Genomic DNA, 17,498 nt, shown 5'->3' on the forward strand with positions numbered 1-17,498 from the left:
GGTTAGTCAGAGGCTTTTCCCCAGGGCTGGAATGGCCAACACGAGCGGGCACAGTTTTAAGGTACTTGGAAGTAGGTACAGAGATGTCGGGTAAGTTTTTTTTACACAAAGAGTGGTGAGTGCGCCTAATGGGCTGCCGGCAACGGTGGTGGAGGCGGATACGATAGGGTCTTTTAAGAGACTCCTGGATAGGTACATGAAGCTCAGAAAAATAGAGGGCTGTGGGTAACCCTAGATAATTTCTGAAGTAAGGACATGTTTGGCACAGCTTTGTGGGCTGAAGGGCCTATACTGTGCTGTAGGTTTTCTATGTTCTGTGTTCACATGGGGGAAACCCAGGTGGGGACAGCTAAAACGTACAAACTCCTTACAGACAGCAGTGGGAATTGAACCCTAATCACTGGCACTGTAATAGCATTGCGCTAGCTGCTATTCCACCATGCTGTAGAGCCATACAACACAGTTACAGGCCCATCTGGCTCACCAGTCCATGCCGACCACGGTACCTACCCAGATAGTCCTAGTTTCCTGCATTTGGTCCATATCCATAAGCTCCTGCTTCCATTGACCTATCCAAATGCTTCTTAAGTGAAACTATTGTACCTGCCTCAACCACATCCTATGGAAGCTCATTCCATATATTCACCACCATCTCCCTGAAAATGTTTCTCTCGGTTCCCTTCTATATCTTTCCCTACCCACCCTAATCTATGCCCCCTAGTTTTGGTCTCCCCCACCCTGAGGAAAACACAGTTACCATCCACGTTGTCTATCCCTCTCTTAATTTTAAGCACTTCTCCAAGTTCCCCTCGTTCTCCTGCACTCCAACAAATAAAAACTCGTCTGGCTAATCTCAGCCTTTCTGGTCCTGGCAACATCATTAAGCTTCTTTGCCCCCTTTCCAGTATAAACACGGCTTTGGCTATTTGACCTTGTAGGCATCGTCACAAACGGGCCTGCCTAATGAAAGTACCCAGGACATCTTTAGGGAGCGGTCTCTCAGAAAGGTAGCGTCCATTATTAAGGACCTCCAGCACTCAGGGCATGTCCTTTTCTCACTGTTACCATCAGGGAGGAGGTACAGAGCCTGAAGGCGCACACTCAGCGATTCAGGAACAGCTTCTTCCTCTCTGCCACCTGATTCCTAGATGGACATTGAATCTTTCTTTTAATATACAGTATTTCTGTTCTTGCACATTTTTAAAATCTATTCAATATACGTAATCGATTTACTTGTTGATTATTATTATTTTTTAAATTTTATTTATTATTATTTTTTTTCCCTCTGCTAGATTATGTATTGCATTGAACTGCTGCACCTAAGCTAACAAATTTCACGTCGCATGCTGGTGATAATAAACCTGATTCTGATGACATATATGTACTTTGACAATAAAATTTACTTTGAACTTTGTTCCTATATACTCCCCTCCCTCCTCCCACCTTCTTTTTCTGGCTTCTTCCCCCTTCCTTTCCGGTCCTGATGAAGGGTCTCGGCCCAAAACGCCCACTGCTTATTCCCCTCCATAGATGCTGCCTGCTCTGCTGAGCTCCTCCAGCGTATGACAATAACAAATCAGTAATAACAACTTTCGGTTCACCCACTCTTGCCCTGAACCCTCTAACCTCTCCCCACCCCTCTAATTCTGACCTCTTGACCGTTGCCCTAGCACAGTAGCTTAGTGGCTAGCACAGTGATTAACAGTACCCGGTGACCTAGGTTCAGTTCCCACCGCTGCCTGTAAAGAATTTGTACATTCTGCCTGGGTTTCCTCCCACAGTCCAAAGACATGCTGGTCGGTAGGTTAATTGGTCATTATAAGTTGGCCCGCGATTAGGCTCGGGTTAAACTGGGGGTTGCTAGGCACGTGGCTCGAAGGGCCGGAAGGGCCTAATCTGCGCTGTATCGCAATAAGTAAATAATCACCCAACCTTCGGCTACTGATTCATGGATCTCTGCAACTCCCTCCTCAAGCCTACCCCTCTCTTCCCCTCTAAGTCACTCCTTAAAACCTACAACTGTCCAAAGGCATCTAACTGTAGCCCAGTCCAGCATTGGACCTAGATGGAATAAAATTCAGTGCTCTGCCCTGAGGAGTCTTACCTCCCCCTCCATCCCCCACACACACAAATTAAGGGCATTGTTGTGTGGGCATGTGGCCAAGCGGTTAAGACATTGGACTAGCGACCTGAAGGTCGTGAGTTCGAGCCCCAGCCGAGGCAACGTGTTGTGTCCTTGAGCAAGGCACTTAATCACACATTGCTCTGTGATGACACTGGTGCCAAGCTGTATGGGTCCTAATGACCTTCCCTTGGACAACATGGGTGTCGTGGGGAGGGGAGACTTGCAGCATGGGCAACTGCTGGTCTTCCATACAACCTTGCCCAGGCCTGCGCCCTGGAGAGTGAAGACTTGCGCAGATCCATGGTCTCACAAGACTAACGGATGCCTTTAATGTTGTGGATCGATCCACTTCCCTTCAAGCGGGCAGTGTGAGACCGCAGGGTAAGACCAGGGGGCTTGGAGCTGTTGTGACTGGGCAATGCCATGTGGCATCAACCTTCCCTTTCAGAAGCTGATGGGCTGCCTGTGCCTTTCCAGCGCTGTGTCCTTCATGTCGGCATCACAGGTGACTGTGGGTGGGGGGCAGTGGGGTGACACACCAAAAATGCTAAAGAAACTCGGCAGGTGGGGAAGCACCTAACGAGGGGAATAAATAGTAAACTTTTCAGGCAGAAACCCTTCATCAGGACTGGAAAGGAAGGGGGCAGAGTTGAGGGGTTTGTAGGGAGGCATGAGCAGTTCGAGGAGCTGGCTGGCAGATTGCACTGACTGCAGACTCTCTCTTGACCCGATCACAGCTGAACCACAGGGGAGAAGACGGGTGATGTTACATGCAGAGGTAAGGATGCATAGTTACCTTATTTTGCATGCTCAGTGATGGTCAATAACTCTGATACTTTGTCCATGACAATTGATGTCAAGAAATTATGAAATACTTAGCCATTTATTTGATTTACAAAATGGTGTTTGTCATTATGGGACACTTTTATTTTGATTTAGAGATACAGCACAGTAATGGCTACTTCTGGCACCAAATTACACTCATAACCAATTAACCTTCTATCTCGTACGTCTTTGGAATGTGGAAGTTACTGGAGTACCCAAAGGAAACTCTCACACGGAGAATGTACGAACTCATTACAGACAGTGGTGGGAATTGAACCTGGGTTGCTGGCGCTGCAGTAACATGATGCTAACTGCTATGCTACCAGAACACCCGGCGTTTCTTGCGCATTGACAGCTAATGCCATTCTGTGAACATGGAGGCGTGACTTATGACGAGGACAAGTATTTAGTAAATATCAAAAATAACTGAATATTGAATGAAAATCAAAAATAACTGAAAATGAAACTCAGAAATGACTACAGATGTTGGAAATCTAATACCAAAGCACAAGGGCTGAAAATTCACATGTCTGCTGTGTCTGGGTCAAGTTCAAGCTCAGTATTGTCATCGGCTTATATGCGTGGTACATATTCCTTGAAAATCAGCTCCTGTGCAGTAGCAGCACAGTTCAGCTGATTTTCAAGTTTAAAGCTTAAAACGTGCTTTTAAAACTTGTCAGTGTTTCAAGTTAGACTCTGTCAGAACAGAGTTCCGATCAAAGATCGCCAACTGGAAACATTGACAGGTATTTAATGGGGGATCAGTAATTCTAACAGCACCTATGGAAGGGAATAAACCATTGGCATTTCATAGAAAAAAAACATAGAAACATGGAAAACCTACAGCACAATACAGGCCCTTCGGCCCACAATGCTGTGCCGAACACGTACTTACTTTAGAGATTACCAAGGGTTGCCCATAGCCCTTTCAGGCTGCATTCTTCCTCCTTCCTCTTTAGTCCCGATGAATGGTCTCAGTCTGAAACGTCGATTCTTAATTCCCCTCCACAGATGCTACCTGACCTGCTGGGTTCTTCCAGCACTCAAGATTTCCAGCATCTGCAGAATCTCTTGTATTTATGTGCTTAATGGTTTGTTTCTGGATAAGTGAGTTAATCTTTTTGTGTTTTCATCAGATCAAAAACCTCATGAGTCGAGCTGAATATCTGAAGGAGCAGTTGAAGGTCAGTCCAATTATTCGTTAATGTAGAGTTGGTTGGTGAAGTCGGGGCAGTGTGCTGGCCACGGGCATCATTAACAGTGTTAACAGTGTGTTGTGGAGGGCGGGTGGTCGTAGTTGGTGCTGTTACATCCTCGGTAACCTTCCGTGCAGGGCATTTGCTGAGAAAGTGTTCACTAGACTGGAAGAGACGAGGGTGGTAGAGTGTAGAATGTAGAGCATAGAGCAATACTGTGGAGAAACAGGCCCTTCAGCCCACAATGACTGTACCAGCATTGTTGCCAATTTAAACTAAAGATAAACATTAAAGATTAGCTTTATACTTCTAAACAGGTGAGTATACATGACTACTGGCATGCAAGCTGCACAAGCAGATATATATAATCGGGAGCACAAGGTATTTTTAATCATAGAACGTGCAAGTAACTACATCATTTGAGTGCATGCTCCTTTTTCTGGCCGTCTGCACTCAGTGCTGCATCCTGACTTTGAAAGACTATCTGCTGACTGCGGGTCTAAGCTTAGGACATTGGATTACAAAAGTTCATTGGGTTACAAAGTTCACATAGAAAAATGCAAGTTGGCGACTTAGTCTGTTAACCCTTTAGCTGACCCTCCTTCCACACCTTCACAACCACCCCCCCCCCCCCCCCGTAATGAGCCAACCAGAACTACACTTGATTCACAATCACAAGAGATTCTACAGATGCTGAAAATCCTGAGCAGCAGGCATACAAAATACTGGCAGAACACAGCAGCTCACTATTTACAATATAGTCTATCTTTTTCCCTTTTCTGTCCCTCCCTTTCTGCTTGTACCCTGAGTAAGCTCTCCTCTTCCTTTGCTTCAGATGCGGGAGAATCAGAAAGAAGCAGCATCCATGGACCAGGATCTCTTTTCTGAGTCGGTCAAGAGCAGTGAGTATATGAGATGTTCTTCACTCCCTCCCAGCGCCACTTCCTCGGCTGAATTCACCTGGACCCTGTTGTCCTAGGCTACATCAAAATGAACTGGAGTAATGAGGCACATTCCACATTAGTGGAGCTTTGAACTAGGAGGGTCGGGTTATAGACCAGATTCAGATTTTATTTAACATATGTATACCGAAACTTGCAGTGAAATGCATTGTTTGTGTTAACAACCATGCGACCTAGGGATGTGCTGGGGGCAACCCGCAAATGTGGCCATACTTTCCAACGCCAACATTGCGTGCCCACAATGCTCGGCAAAACAGCAAGCAATGAAAGAACAACAGAACAAGCCTCTTTCCACCCACCCACGCAAAGACAGTCCTCCAACGCCAGGACATGCCAGCAGCCTCTAATCTCCATCCTTGGCCGTCTGGATTTCCAATCGACTTTCGGGCTCCGTGGCCCAAGGCAAAGTGCGTGGCAGAGGGAGCCTTTCTTCCCTGACCTTGCGCAGAGAGTGTTGTAAGGATGATTTGGTTGGAGTGGTCAGTAGTGAGGAGATGGGGAAGTTAAAGGCAGAATCTCCACAGTGGAAGGCTGAACATAGAATTCTACAGCACAATGCAGGCCCTTTGGCGCACAATGTTTTACTGACCTTTTAACCTACTCGAATACCAATCTAACTCTTTCCTACGTAGCTGTCCATTTTTCTATAATTCATATACAGTACCTTTCTAAGAGTCTCTTAGGAGTCCCCAATGTATCTGCCTATGCAACCACCTCGGCAGCATATTCCACACGCCCACTACTCTCTGTCTCAAAAAAAACCTACCATACCCCTGACATCCCCCAATCACCTTAAAAATATGCCCCCTCATATCACGCAGACATGAGGAAATCTGCAGATGCTGGAAATTCAAGCAACACACACAAAAAATGCTGGTGAATGCAGCAGGCCAGGCAGCATCTATACAGTCGACGTTTCGGGCCGAGACCCTTTGTCAGGACTACATATCAGCCATTTCTGCTGTCCACTTCATCCATGTCCTTTATCATCTTGTACACTTCAGCACCATCCTGAGTAGATGGACAATTATCTTCTCCGCCAGCAAAACCCATTTCAACCATCCCATGATCACGAGCTGCTGTGTACAGAATTTCACCACATGATGTTATAAAAGTTTTGTACACTGGTAATTTGGTACTTGGTGTATTGTCGTATGTGGAAGGCTAATGGAGAGGGAAAGGTTAGATTGATCTTGAAGTTGGTTAAAGGGATGGTTCAATATCGCGGGCCATAGGGCCTGTACTGTGCTTCACTGTTCTATGATCTGTATACTAAGAAACGGTGAAAAACTTTGATTTGCATGTCTTCTAGACAGATCATTCCATACACGAGTAAGTTGAGACAGTTCGTTCATTCATTGTGTGCCGTGTCGTACAACGTAGACAATCATGGTCTTTCCATGACCATGATTGTTCTCAGCAAATTTTTCTACAGGGCAGTGTCTTTAGAAGACAGGTGACCCCAACCAGTATTTGTACACTTCAGAGGCTGTCTGCCTGAGGTCAAGTGGTCACGTAGCCAGGACGTGATGTTCACCAGCTGCTCATATGACCATCCACCACCTGCTCCCGTGGCTTCACGTGACCCTGATCTGGGGGGTGGGGTGGGGTGGCTAAGCAGGTTCTACACCTTGCCCTAGGGTGACCTGAAGGCTGGCGGAGGGAAGGGGCCCCTTGCATCTCCTCTGGTAGAGACGTATCTCTACCCAGTGTCTAATTGAGGGAGTACAAAGAGAAAAATAATAATGCTGCCTGTAGTGTTACAGTTACAGAGAAAATGCAGACAGACCCTTAAAGTTCAAGGGCCATGACCAAATAATCTGAGAGATCAATACTCATTATTATCGTGTAGGAGGTCTGTTCAAGTGTTTGTTAATGGTGGAATTGAAGCTGTTCTTGAGCCTGGTGGGGCATATTTTCAAGATTTTTTATCTTCTGCCCGATGTTAACAGGCCCTTCCAGCTCAACAAGGCCACACCACCCAACTACACCCATGTGACCAATTAACTTACTAATGTGTATGCCTTTGGAATGTGGGAGGAAACCAGAGCACCCGGTGGAAACCCGTGTCTTCACAGGGAGAACGGACAAACTCCTTTACAGACAACGGTGGGAATTGAACCTGGGACGCTGGTTCTGTAATACCATTACACAAACCGCTATGCTACCGTGCTGCCACTCTGCTTTATTCAGAGCCTTTAAGTCAGCGTTCTTGGTATAAGTTCAGAGCTTTGAATGTAGCCAGCACCTTGCCGGTGACATGCAGTGGGCACGTGTACACGCCATGGAGGAGAGATCACGTTTCACTGACCAGCAGCTGGTTACTAGGTTTCACCGCTCTTGAGCGGAAAGGGTCACTGACGATGGGACCCGACCGCAGACAGAAAGGGCAGAACATCAGCTTGTATCATCGGAAATCACTGCTGCAAAATGTAATACGAGTTATTTATGATCATAATTATCTCCACTGAGGCAAATTCCATGTTTAATTAAAATTGCCAGAGCATACTTTGACAGGAAACCAAGGGTTCTCATTAACCCTTATTAACCCCAATTCCTTATCCCTCGTCTCACACTTAACTTTATTCTCCGTCTCTTCCCTGCGTATGCACAACACACACAATCTGTCACACATTCACACCCTCTTCCACTCCTCACTCACGCTTCCCTCTGCCCTCTCTACCTTCCCCCTTCTTCCCCCCCCCCAGTATAGTGAAAATCTTGCTTGCAGCAACATCACAGGCATGAGGGTACAGACAACATACAGAATATAAACTCTACCATACAGCAAAGTGACAGAAAGAGTGTAACAAAAGGGCAAATACCTGGTAGTACAAGAGGTAGTCCATAGTGTTGTGTTGCAGAGGTAGGGTTAGGGTTGTGCAGACCAGTTCAAGAACCTGATGGTTGTATGGAAGTAGCTGTCCCTGAACCTAGTGGTGTGGGGCTTCAGGCTTCTGTACCTCCTGCCTGATGGTAACAGTGAGAAGTGGACATTGCCCGGATGGTGAGAGTCCATGTTAATAGGTGCTGGCTTCTTGAGGTAGTGCTTCCTGCGGAAGCTGTCAGTGCTGAGAAGATCTGTGCCCACGATGGACCGGGCTATTTGCGTTCCATGGGTCTGAATACCATGATGGAGATACTTCTGTGCTGGTGGACACTGCCCTTTACTGAGTGATTGATTTTTTTTTTGTGCACCCTCTGCTAAATTGGACTGACCAGGAACTTGGCCTTGCCCACCTCAGGAATGTCGGTACTGAGGCAGGGTCACAATCCGAAACAAAAGAGCATAAAGTATAGGAGCAGAATTGAGCCATTTGGCCCATTGAGTCTGCTCTGCCATTTCATCATGGCTGATCTAATTTTCCTCTCAGCCCCAATCTCCTGCCTCCCCCCCCACCCCACCCGTATCCCTTCATGCCCTGACATTCAAGAATATATCCACCTGTGCCATGAATATACCCAAAGACTTGGCCTCCACAGCCACCTGTGACAACAAATTCCACAGATTCACCACTCACTGCCTAAAGAAATTCCTCATTTCCATTCTGAAAGGATGCCCCTCTATTCTAAGACTGTGTCCTCTGATCTTAGACTCTCCTATCGTAGGAAACATCCTCTCCACAGCCACTCTATCAAGGCCTTTCACCATTCAATAGGTTTCAATCAGGTCACCCTTCAACCATCTCACTTTCTCCACAGACGCTGCCTGACCCACTGAATTCCTCTAGCAGTTTGTTTGGTATTAACCCCTTTAGTGTCTCCCCAAGCACGCCCACAGCCAAAACTGGGCAGCTGGCCGCTGGCCATGGAGTGACCCCACAGCTTGACACACAGAATTATCGCAGAGAATATCATTAACACATGCAAATCTGGGATGCTGAAAATCTTGAGCAGCACACACACCATGCTGGAGGGACTCAGCAGGTCAGGCAGCATCCATGGAAAAGATAAAACAGCTGACATTTCAAGCCGAGACCCTTCATCGGGACTGGAAGGGAACTGGGCAGAGGCCAGAATGAGGTGGTGGTGGTGGGGGAAAGAGTGCAAGTTTTCATCGTAATTGCCTGTGATAGAGATCTCATAAATACTTTTTTAAAAATTGTGACCCATCAATTCTAAACTGACTTTTGTGTGTGGCAAAATGGTTGGGAGGGGTTGTGGGGTGCGGAGAAGGGGGAGGAGCTAATGTATGAACTTTGACCGTGCCTCACTCTATACTTGACTGGTCACGGAACACAGGCTTTAAGTCCAGGACTGAATGCTTTGACAGTGGTCCCTACCCCATTCTCCAGCCAGCTCCCAGCACAATGGATGCAGAGGTTGCAGGGCAGTCATTCTCAGCTTATTAAATAGAGACGCCATTTATCTTGGTTCAAAGTGGGGCTGTGGTTTGTTCCCTTTCTCTCAGTTTGGGCATTTAGAATTAAATTGAAGATGTATTTCCAGGAGTGTTGGACAATGAGGGGAGATCTCACTGAGGTGTACAATATCTTGAGGGGTACAGGGGGTGAATGCACACAGGTTTTTTCCCCCTCTGGGTGAGACTAGGACTAGAGGTCATAGGTTGTCTGTTTATCTATCTATCTATCCATCTCGTCATCACATTTACATCAAAACATACAGTACATCCAACAGAATCTGAGGTTGGCACAATCTGTGTCGGCGACCACAAGTGTTGCCAAGTATTCTGGCACCAACTCCCACCAGGGGCAGTGGTGAGAGTGTTGAAACAAGGGGACTAAGACGATTGGCCAGTCAGGTCCACCTGTCCCTGCAGAAAGGAGCAAAGGCGGCTTTACTCCCTGTATCTGATACTTTACCCCACAAGCCCAGATTTCAAGGGGTTGGCCCCAGGAACTCATTTTCACCCCTCACCTTGTCTGGCTCCTGTTCCGACAACACTCAGAATCCTTGTCCTTGTTTTCTTGCTCACCATTTCTACGGCCTTGACAGACCAGCTCAACCATTCAGTCACATGCCAGTGAAACAGGCTATTTGGCCCAACTGGTCCATGCCAACCAAGATGTCCGTGAAAGCCACAAAGGATGTGGGCAATATAACATAGAACAGTGCCATACAGGCCCTTCAGCCCACAATTGTTGTGCCCACCATTTCACCTACTCAAAGAGCAAGACATATCCCTCCATTTTTCTCTCGTCCATGTGCCTATCGAAAGTCTCTTAAATGTCACTAATGGTTCTGCCCTTACCACCACCCTGGCAGTGCCTTTCATGAACCCACCACTTCTGTGTTTTTAAAAAAAAAAAATCTGACATCCTTGTACTTTCCTCCAATCACTTTAAAACTGTATTATAAACCATTACTATTTATGCGCTATCTGCCATTTTTTATTGGGAAAACAGGTGCCTGTTTTCCAAATACCTTAACTGCCATGATTCTCCTGCAAGTCTGAGTTACAAATGAATTAATTTGTATTTTAATTCTGTGTTTCAGGTTGTTTGCTCCAGTAACTACACATCAGAAAATCTCGATGCCGATATCTCACAACTTCTCTCAAACGTAATTGGAGGTAACTCCCACGCAACCTTGGCGTAACCTCAGCGTAAACTGGTACAAACCACCCCTTGTGTGTTTGCTGACCCTTGAGTGAAGCAGTGACCAGTAACGTAAATCAAACGAGTACCACAAGTTTAATTTTAAAGCTTATATGCTTCAAAAGAAAGATCGTTCTTATTAGAAAAGTTTAATTTTTCATAGAGGTAATATATTTACCAACTAACTGCTCAGAGGAAGCAGCATTATTTAAGCTTAGCCTAAGTTAGGCTTTTACTTTTAGGAGTGTTCTCCTTATTCCTGTGTTTTTTTTCCCCCTCCTCTGAAGGTCTGACCAGTCATTTTGATTTAACACTTTTTCTTCGAGGGACAGTAGGGCCAGTTGCACTAATGGGAGGTGACCACTGACCTCCAGCCCCAACGGATTAAAGAAAAGCAAAATCGAATCAGTTGCTCACACTGTGCTCTTCACAGCCTCTGCCTATTCCCTGAGGCTGGACAAGCATTACAAAAGCTCTCCCACAGCTTGTGGAGTAGTCATCGTGGAAGCCAGTTTGTAGAATCTTCTCTGAGGGTACTTCACAGGGAGAGATCAGCTTGTTCACTGTGAATAGGAGTAGACTATTGAGTATATCCCAGTGAGGTTATTAGTTAAAGTCTTCCACTAAGATTCTAGATTGTTTATTGCCATTCTTCACTGCACGAGTGTTAAGAACGGAATGATTGTTACTCGGGATCCGGTGCAGCATCTTAAAAACAACCTAAGCATTAAAAACAACCTAAGCATTAAGAGCATAATAAAAAATAAACAACAAAACCACAATCAATATTAAAGCAATCCTATGAAACACGCTATACAAGTAACTGTTGAGTGTAGCTATATAGACATAGACTGATTGTATGTACATAAAGTGACGTTAGGTGATGTGGATGTCGTGGGGTGGGTTAGTGGGTAGAGGTGTTGATGAACCTGACAGCTTGGGGGAAGTAACTGTTTTTGAGTCTAGTAGTCCTGGCATGGATACGGTGTAGCTGCATCCAAACAGTCAGACAAATAGCCCATAAGGTAGATGAGTTACTTCATTACTAAATTCGCAGACTAGATTTGCAGTGGAGCTCAGTACATTGTGAACATGAACTATGAATTCCTCAAGTTTCATCATCAAAGAGTTCTTTTGCAATGATAGGTATGACATAGGAGTTAGAAGAGGGCATGAAGTTCTAACTCCCTTCCAGGTGGTAGCCTGACTCCCTCATCTCTCCCAGCCCATTTATTCCATTGTTCCATTTCCTTTGCATTTCAATCTTAAAAGAAGATCAGGACAGGAACAGTTAATCTGTCCCGGACTCTGTGAAACTGTTACTTATCACTAAACCATCTGAATTACTGAGGTAAATAGATATAAAACAGTTAACTTAAGAGATGAAGATAAATTTGATCTTAATTTGTCAGAAACATACAATGTAATGCATCGTTTGCATCAAATCAAATCAGCAAGAATTGTGATGGGCAGCCTGCAAGTGTCTCCATGCTTCTGGCACCAACACAATATGCCCACAGTTCCCTAACCCTAACTCGTACACCTTTGGAATGTGGGTGGATACCAGAGCTCCTGGAGGAAACCCATGCAGTCACAGGGAGAAAATACAAACTCCACGCAAACAGCACTGTTGATTGGGTTTGAACCCAGGTCTTCTGGAGTTGTGCAGCAGCCAATCTACTATTTGAGCCACAGTGCCTCCTGTGATTGATCAGTGCTGCAATTAACTTAGAGCTCTGTGTCTTCCCTCTCTGGCGACAGCCCAATAAAGCTGGGGGTGGGGTGGCTTTTCAGCTTTGGCAAAGAAGGAGCTCCAGTACTGTTTCTCAGCTGGAATTGCATTAACTCAAGAAACTGAATTAGGGGTTCAGTATCCAAGTACTTTTCTTTAATAGGTTAATGAGCCACAAGACATGGAAGCAGAATTAGGCCATTCAGCCCATTGAATCTGTGCCACCATTCCATCATGACTGATTTACTCTCCCTCTCAACCCCATTCTCCTGCCTTCTCCCTGTATCCTTTGACACTCTTCCTAATCAAGACCCTATCAACCTTTACTTCAAATATCCCCAAAGACCATAAGACTTAGGAGCATAATTAGACCATTTAGCTCATCTAGTCCGTTCCACGATTCATGGCTGATTTATTATCCCTGTCAACCCCATTCTCCTGCCTTCTCCCCATAACCTTTGATGCCCCAATTAATCAAGAACCTATCTACCTCTGCTTTAAATATACCCAATGATTTGGTTCCATAGCTGTCTGTGGCAATGAATTCCACAGATTCACCATTTTCTGGCGAAAGAAATTCCTCCTTATCTCGGTGCTAAAGGGACGTCCTATTCTGAGGTTGTGCCCTCTGCATAGATTTGGTCTCCACAGCTGTCGAGGGAGAACATAGTTCCCCTTTCAGGATGAGCTGTACTCTTTATGTAATAAAATATTCCTTTGCTCATTTTTTTGACACCTTTCATATTTTATGAGGATTTCTTTAATGATGAACCACTTCACTGTTTCATGTTTCTATCTCTGATTCTACTTGTCTTGTTAACATAACTTAATGGATGATGAAAGTTATGATGGTCTCAATAAAATAAAGTTTAAACTTTGTGCCTGTAAGTGTGTGCAATGGTCCGACAGTAAGCAGTTGACATTTTGGGCAGAGACCCTTCATCAGGACTGAGAAGAAAGGGGGAAGATGCCAGAATGAAAGGTTGGGGGTAGGGGAAGGGGGCTAGCTTGGAGGGTGATAGATGAAGCCAAGTGGTTGGGAAAGGTAAATGAAGAATCTGATAGGAGAGGAGAGTGGACAATTGAAACATATAGTGACGTGTCTACAACAGGAATTCTGCAGATGCTGGAAATTCAAGCAACACACATCAAAGTTGCTGGTGAACACAGCAGGCCAGGCAGCATCTCTAGGAAGAGGTGCAGTCGACGTTTCAGGCCGAGACCCTTCGTCAGGACTAACTGAAGGAAGAGTGAGTAAGGGATTTGAAAGTTGGAGGGGGAGGGGGAGATCCAAAATGATAGGAGAAGACAGGAGGGGGAGGGATGGAGCCAAGAGCTGGACAGGTGATAGGCAAAAGGGATACGAGAGGATCATGGGACAGGAGGTCCGGGAAGAAAGACAAGGGGGGGGAGACCCAGAGGATGGGCAAGAGGTATATTCAGAGGGAGAAAAAGGAGAGTGAGAGAAAGAATGTGTGCATAAAAATAAGTAATAGATGGGGTACGAGGAGGAGGTAGGGCCTAGCGGAAGTTAGAGAAGTCGATGTTCATGCCATCAGGTTGGAGGCTACCCAGACGGAATACAAGGTGCTGTTCCTCCAACCTGAGCGTGGCTTCATCTTTACAGTAGAGGAGGCCGTGGATAGACATGTCAGAATGGGAATGGGATGTGGAATTAAAATGTGTGGCCACTGGGAGATCCTGCTTTCTCTGGCGGACAGAGCGTAGATGTTCAGCAAAACGGTCTCCCAGTCTGTGTCGGGTCTCGCCAATACATAAAAGGCCACATCGGGAGCACCAGACGCAGTATATCACCCCAGTCGACTCACAGGTGAAGTGTTGCCTCACCTGGAAGGACTGTTTGGGGCCCTGAATGGTGGTAAGGGAGGAAGTGTAAGGGCATGTGTAGCACTTGTTCCGCTTACACGGATAAGTGCCAGGAGGGAGATCAGTGGGGAGGGATGGGGGGGACGAATGGACAAGGGAGTTGCGTAGGGAGCGATCCCTGCGGAATGTAGAGAGAGGGGGGGAGGAAAAGATGTGCTTAGTGGTGGGATCCCGTTGGAGGTGGCGGAAGTTACGGAGAATAATATGTTGGACCCGGAGGCTGGTGGGGTGGTAGGTGAGGACCAGGGGAACCCTATTCCTAGTGGGGTGGCGGGAGGATGGAGTGAGAGCAGATGTACGTGAAATGGGGGAGATGCGTTTAAGAGCAGAGTTGATAGTGGAGGAAGGGAAGCCCCTTTCTTTAAAAAATGAAGACATCTCCCTCGTCCTAGAATGAAAAGCCTCATCCTGACAGCAGATGCGGCGGAGACGGAGGAATTGCGAGAAGGGGATGGCGTTTTTGCAAGAGACAGGGTGAGAAGAGGAATAGTCCAGATAGCTGTGAGAGTCAGTAGGCTTATAGTGGACATCAGTGGATAAGCTGTCTCCAGAGACAGAGACAGAAAGATCTAGAAAGGGGAGAGAGGTGTCGGAAATGGACCAGGTAAACTTGAGGGCAGGGTGAAAGTTGAAGGCAAAGTTAATAAAGTCAACGAGTTCTGCATGCGTGCAGGAAGCAGCGCCAATGCAGTCGTCGATGTAGCGAAGGAAAAGTGGGGGACAGATACCAGAATAGGCACGGAACATAGATTGTTCCACAAAGCCAACAAAAAGGCAGGCATAGCTAGGACCCATACAGGTGCCCATAGCTACACCTTTAGTTTGGAGGAAGTGGGAGGAGCCAAAGGAGAAATTATTAAGAGTAAGGACTAATTCAGCTAGACGGAGCAGAGTGGTGGTAGAGGGGAACTGATTAGGTCTGGAATCCAAAAAGAAGCGTAGAACTTTGAGACCTTCCTGATGGGGGATGGAAGTATATAAGGACTGGACATCCATGGTGAAAATAAAGCGGTGAGGGCCAGGGAACTTAAAATCATCGAAAAGTTTAAGAGCGTGAGAAGTGTCACGAACATAGGTCGGAAGGGATTGAACAAGGGGTGATAAAACAGTGTCGAGGTATGCAGAAACGAGTTCGGTGGGGCAGGAGCAAGCTGAGACAATAGGTCGGCCAGGACAGGCAGGTTTGTGGATCTTGGGTAGGAGGTAGAAACGGGAAGTGCGGGGTGTGGGAACTATAAGGGTGGTAGCAGTGGATGGGAGATCCCCTGAGCGGATAAAGTCGGTGATGGTGTGGGAGACAATGGCCTGGTGCTCCTTAGTGGGGTCACGATCGAGGGGTAAAATAAGAGGAGGTATCCGCGAGTTGTCGCTGTGCCTCGTCAAGGGAGAGGTCAATACGCCAGACTACAACAGCACCCCCCTTATCGGCGGGTTTAATAATAAGGTTAGGATTAGTGCGGAGGGAGTGGAGAGCAAAGCGTTCGGAAGGAGTGAGGTTGGAATGGGGACAAGGTGCGGTGAAGTCGAGACGGTTGATGTCCCGTCGGCAATTAGCGATAAAGAGATCCAGAGCAGGCAGAAGACCAGAGCGGGGTGTCCATGAACAAGAGGAGGGTTGAAGACGGGAGAAGGGTTCATCGGTGGGGGTGGAAGAGTCCTTGCCGAAGAAGTAGGCTCGGAGACGGAGACGGCGGAAGAAAAGTTCCGAATCGTGGCGGAACACGGAACTCGCTGAGGTGTGGGCGAAGGGGGACAAAGGTGAGGCCCTTACTGAGGACAGAGCGTTCTGCCTCCGACAGTTGAAGGTCGGAGGGGATGGTAAAGACCCGGCACGGATGAGAGCTGGGATCAGAGGGGGGAGGGGGAGGCTGGGGGTGTCAATGGAGAGGGGAGGGTTGGGGTGAGAGGAAGATGGAGCCTCCGAGGGCCCAGAAGTTGACGGTGGGATCTGAGGAAGACGGGCTGCGGAGTGGTGGTGGGGGATCCCTGCATTCCGCAGGGATCGCTCCCTACGCAACTCCCTTGTCCATTCGTCCCCCCATCCCTCCCCACTGATCTCCCTCCTGGCACTTAACCGTGTAAGCGGAACAAGTGCTACACATGCCCTTACACTTCCTCCCTTACCACCATTCAGGGCCCCAGACAGTCCTTCCAGGTGAGGCAACACTTCACCTGTGAGTCGACTGGGGTGATATACTGCGTCCGGTGCTCCCGATGTGGCCTTTTATATATTGGCGAGACCCGACGCAGACTGGGAGACCGTTTTGCTGAACATCTACGCTCTGTCCGCCAGAGAAAGCAGGATCTCCCAGTGGCCACACATTTTAATTCCACATCCCATTCCCATTCTGACATGTCTATCCACGGCCTCCTCTACTGTAAAGATGAAGCCACGCTCAGGTTGGAGGAACAGCACCTTGTATTCCGTCTGGGTAGCCTCCAACCTGATGGCATGAACATCGACTTCTCTAACTTCCGCTAGGCCCCACCTCCCCTGGTACCCCATCTGTTACTTATTTTTATGCACACATAATTTCTCTCACTCTCCTTTTTCTCCCTCTGTCCCTCTGAATGCACCTCTTGCCCATCCTCTGGGTGTCCCACCCCCCCCCCCCCCCCCCCCCCCCCGTCTTTCTTCCCTGACCTCCTGTCCCATGATCCTCTCTATCCCTTTTGCCTATCACCTGTCCAGCTCTTGGCTCCATCCCTCCCCCTCCTGTCTTCTCCTATCATTTTGGATCTCCCCTCCCCCTCCAACTTTCAAATCCCTTACTCACTCTTCCTTCAGTTAGTCCTGACAAAGGGTCTCGGCCTGAAACGTCGACTGCACCTCTTCCTAGAGATGCTGCCTGGCCTGCTGCATTCACCAGCAACTTTGATGTGACATGTGTCTTTTGGGTTAACTAAGGATGTGCAGGAGGCAGCTTGCGTTTCGTCACACGTTTCAGCACCAACACAGCATCCCCACAATGCTCGGCAGAACAACACAGAACACAACTAACCAATCCCACATACACAGTCCTCCAACTCCAGGTCAGGCCGTCTTCAGCCTCCAGATCTCTCCCAAACAGAATGATGGGCAATAAATATGAGACGTAAAAACTTGGGGAAACTTTGATTTGGATACGAAAATTGATGCTGCTGGGAGTTACTGAGGCACAGATACAGAAACTTGTAAGTAAAACATGGGGAAGAAAATGATAATTATAAGCC

The 17,498-nt window shown here is 47.1% G+C and overlaps 1 protein-coding gene across 4 annotated transcripts in view; it reads left to right on the forward strand.

The window, feature by feature from the left end:
* ulk3 (unc-51 like kinase 3) overlaps positions 1 to 17,498 on the forward strand; it is a 73,847-nt gene that overhangs the window by 48,866 nt on the left and 7,483 nt on the right. For 2 of the 4 annotated variants that reach the window (XM_072282767.1, XM_072282769.1), the window contains 4 exons: positions 2,863 to 2,903; positions 4,087 to 4,134; positions 4,982 to 5,048; positions 10,566 to 13,354. In XM_072282767.1, the coding sequence (XP_072138868.1) occupies positions 2,863 to 2,903; positions 4,087 to 4,134; positions 4,982 to 5,048; positions 10,566 to 10,582 (173 nt within the window). In that variant the 3' untranslated portion in view covers positions 10,583 to 13,354. Of the gene's footprint in view, positions 1 to 2,862; positions 2,904 to 4,086; positions 4,135 to 4,981; positions 5,049 to 10,565; positions 13,356 to 17,498 lie in introns of those variants that run through there. The other 2 variants (XR_011889654.1, XM_072282768.1) reach the window with 2 other exon arrangements.

Source organism: Mobula birostris, chromosome 18, assembly GCF_030028105.1.
Source record: "Mobula birostris isolate sMobBir1 chromosome 18, sMobBir1.hap1, whole genome shotgun sequence".
Lineage (NCBI taxonomy): Eukaryota > Metazoa > Chordata > Chondrichthyes > Myliobatiformes > Myliobatidae > Mobula > Mobula birostris.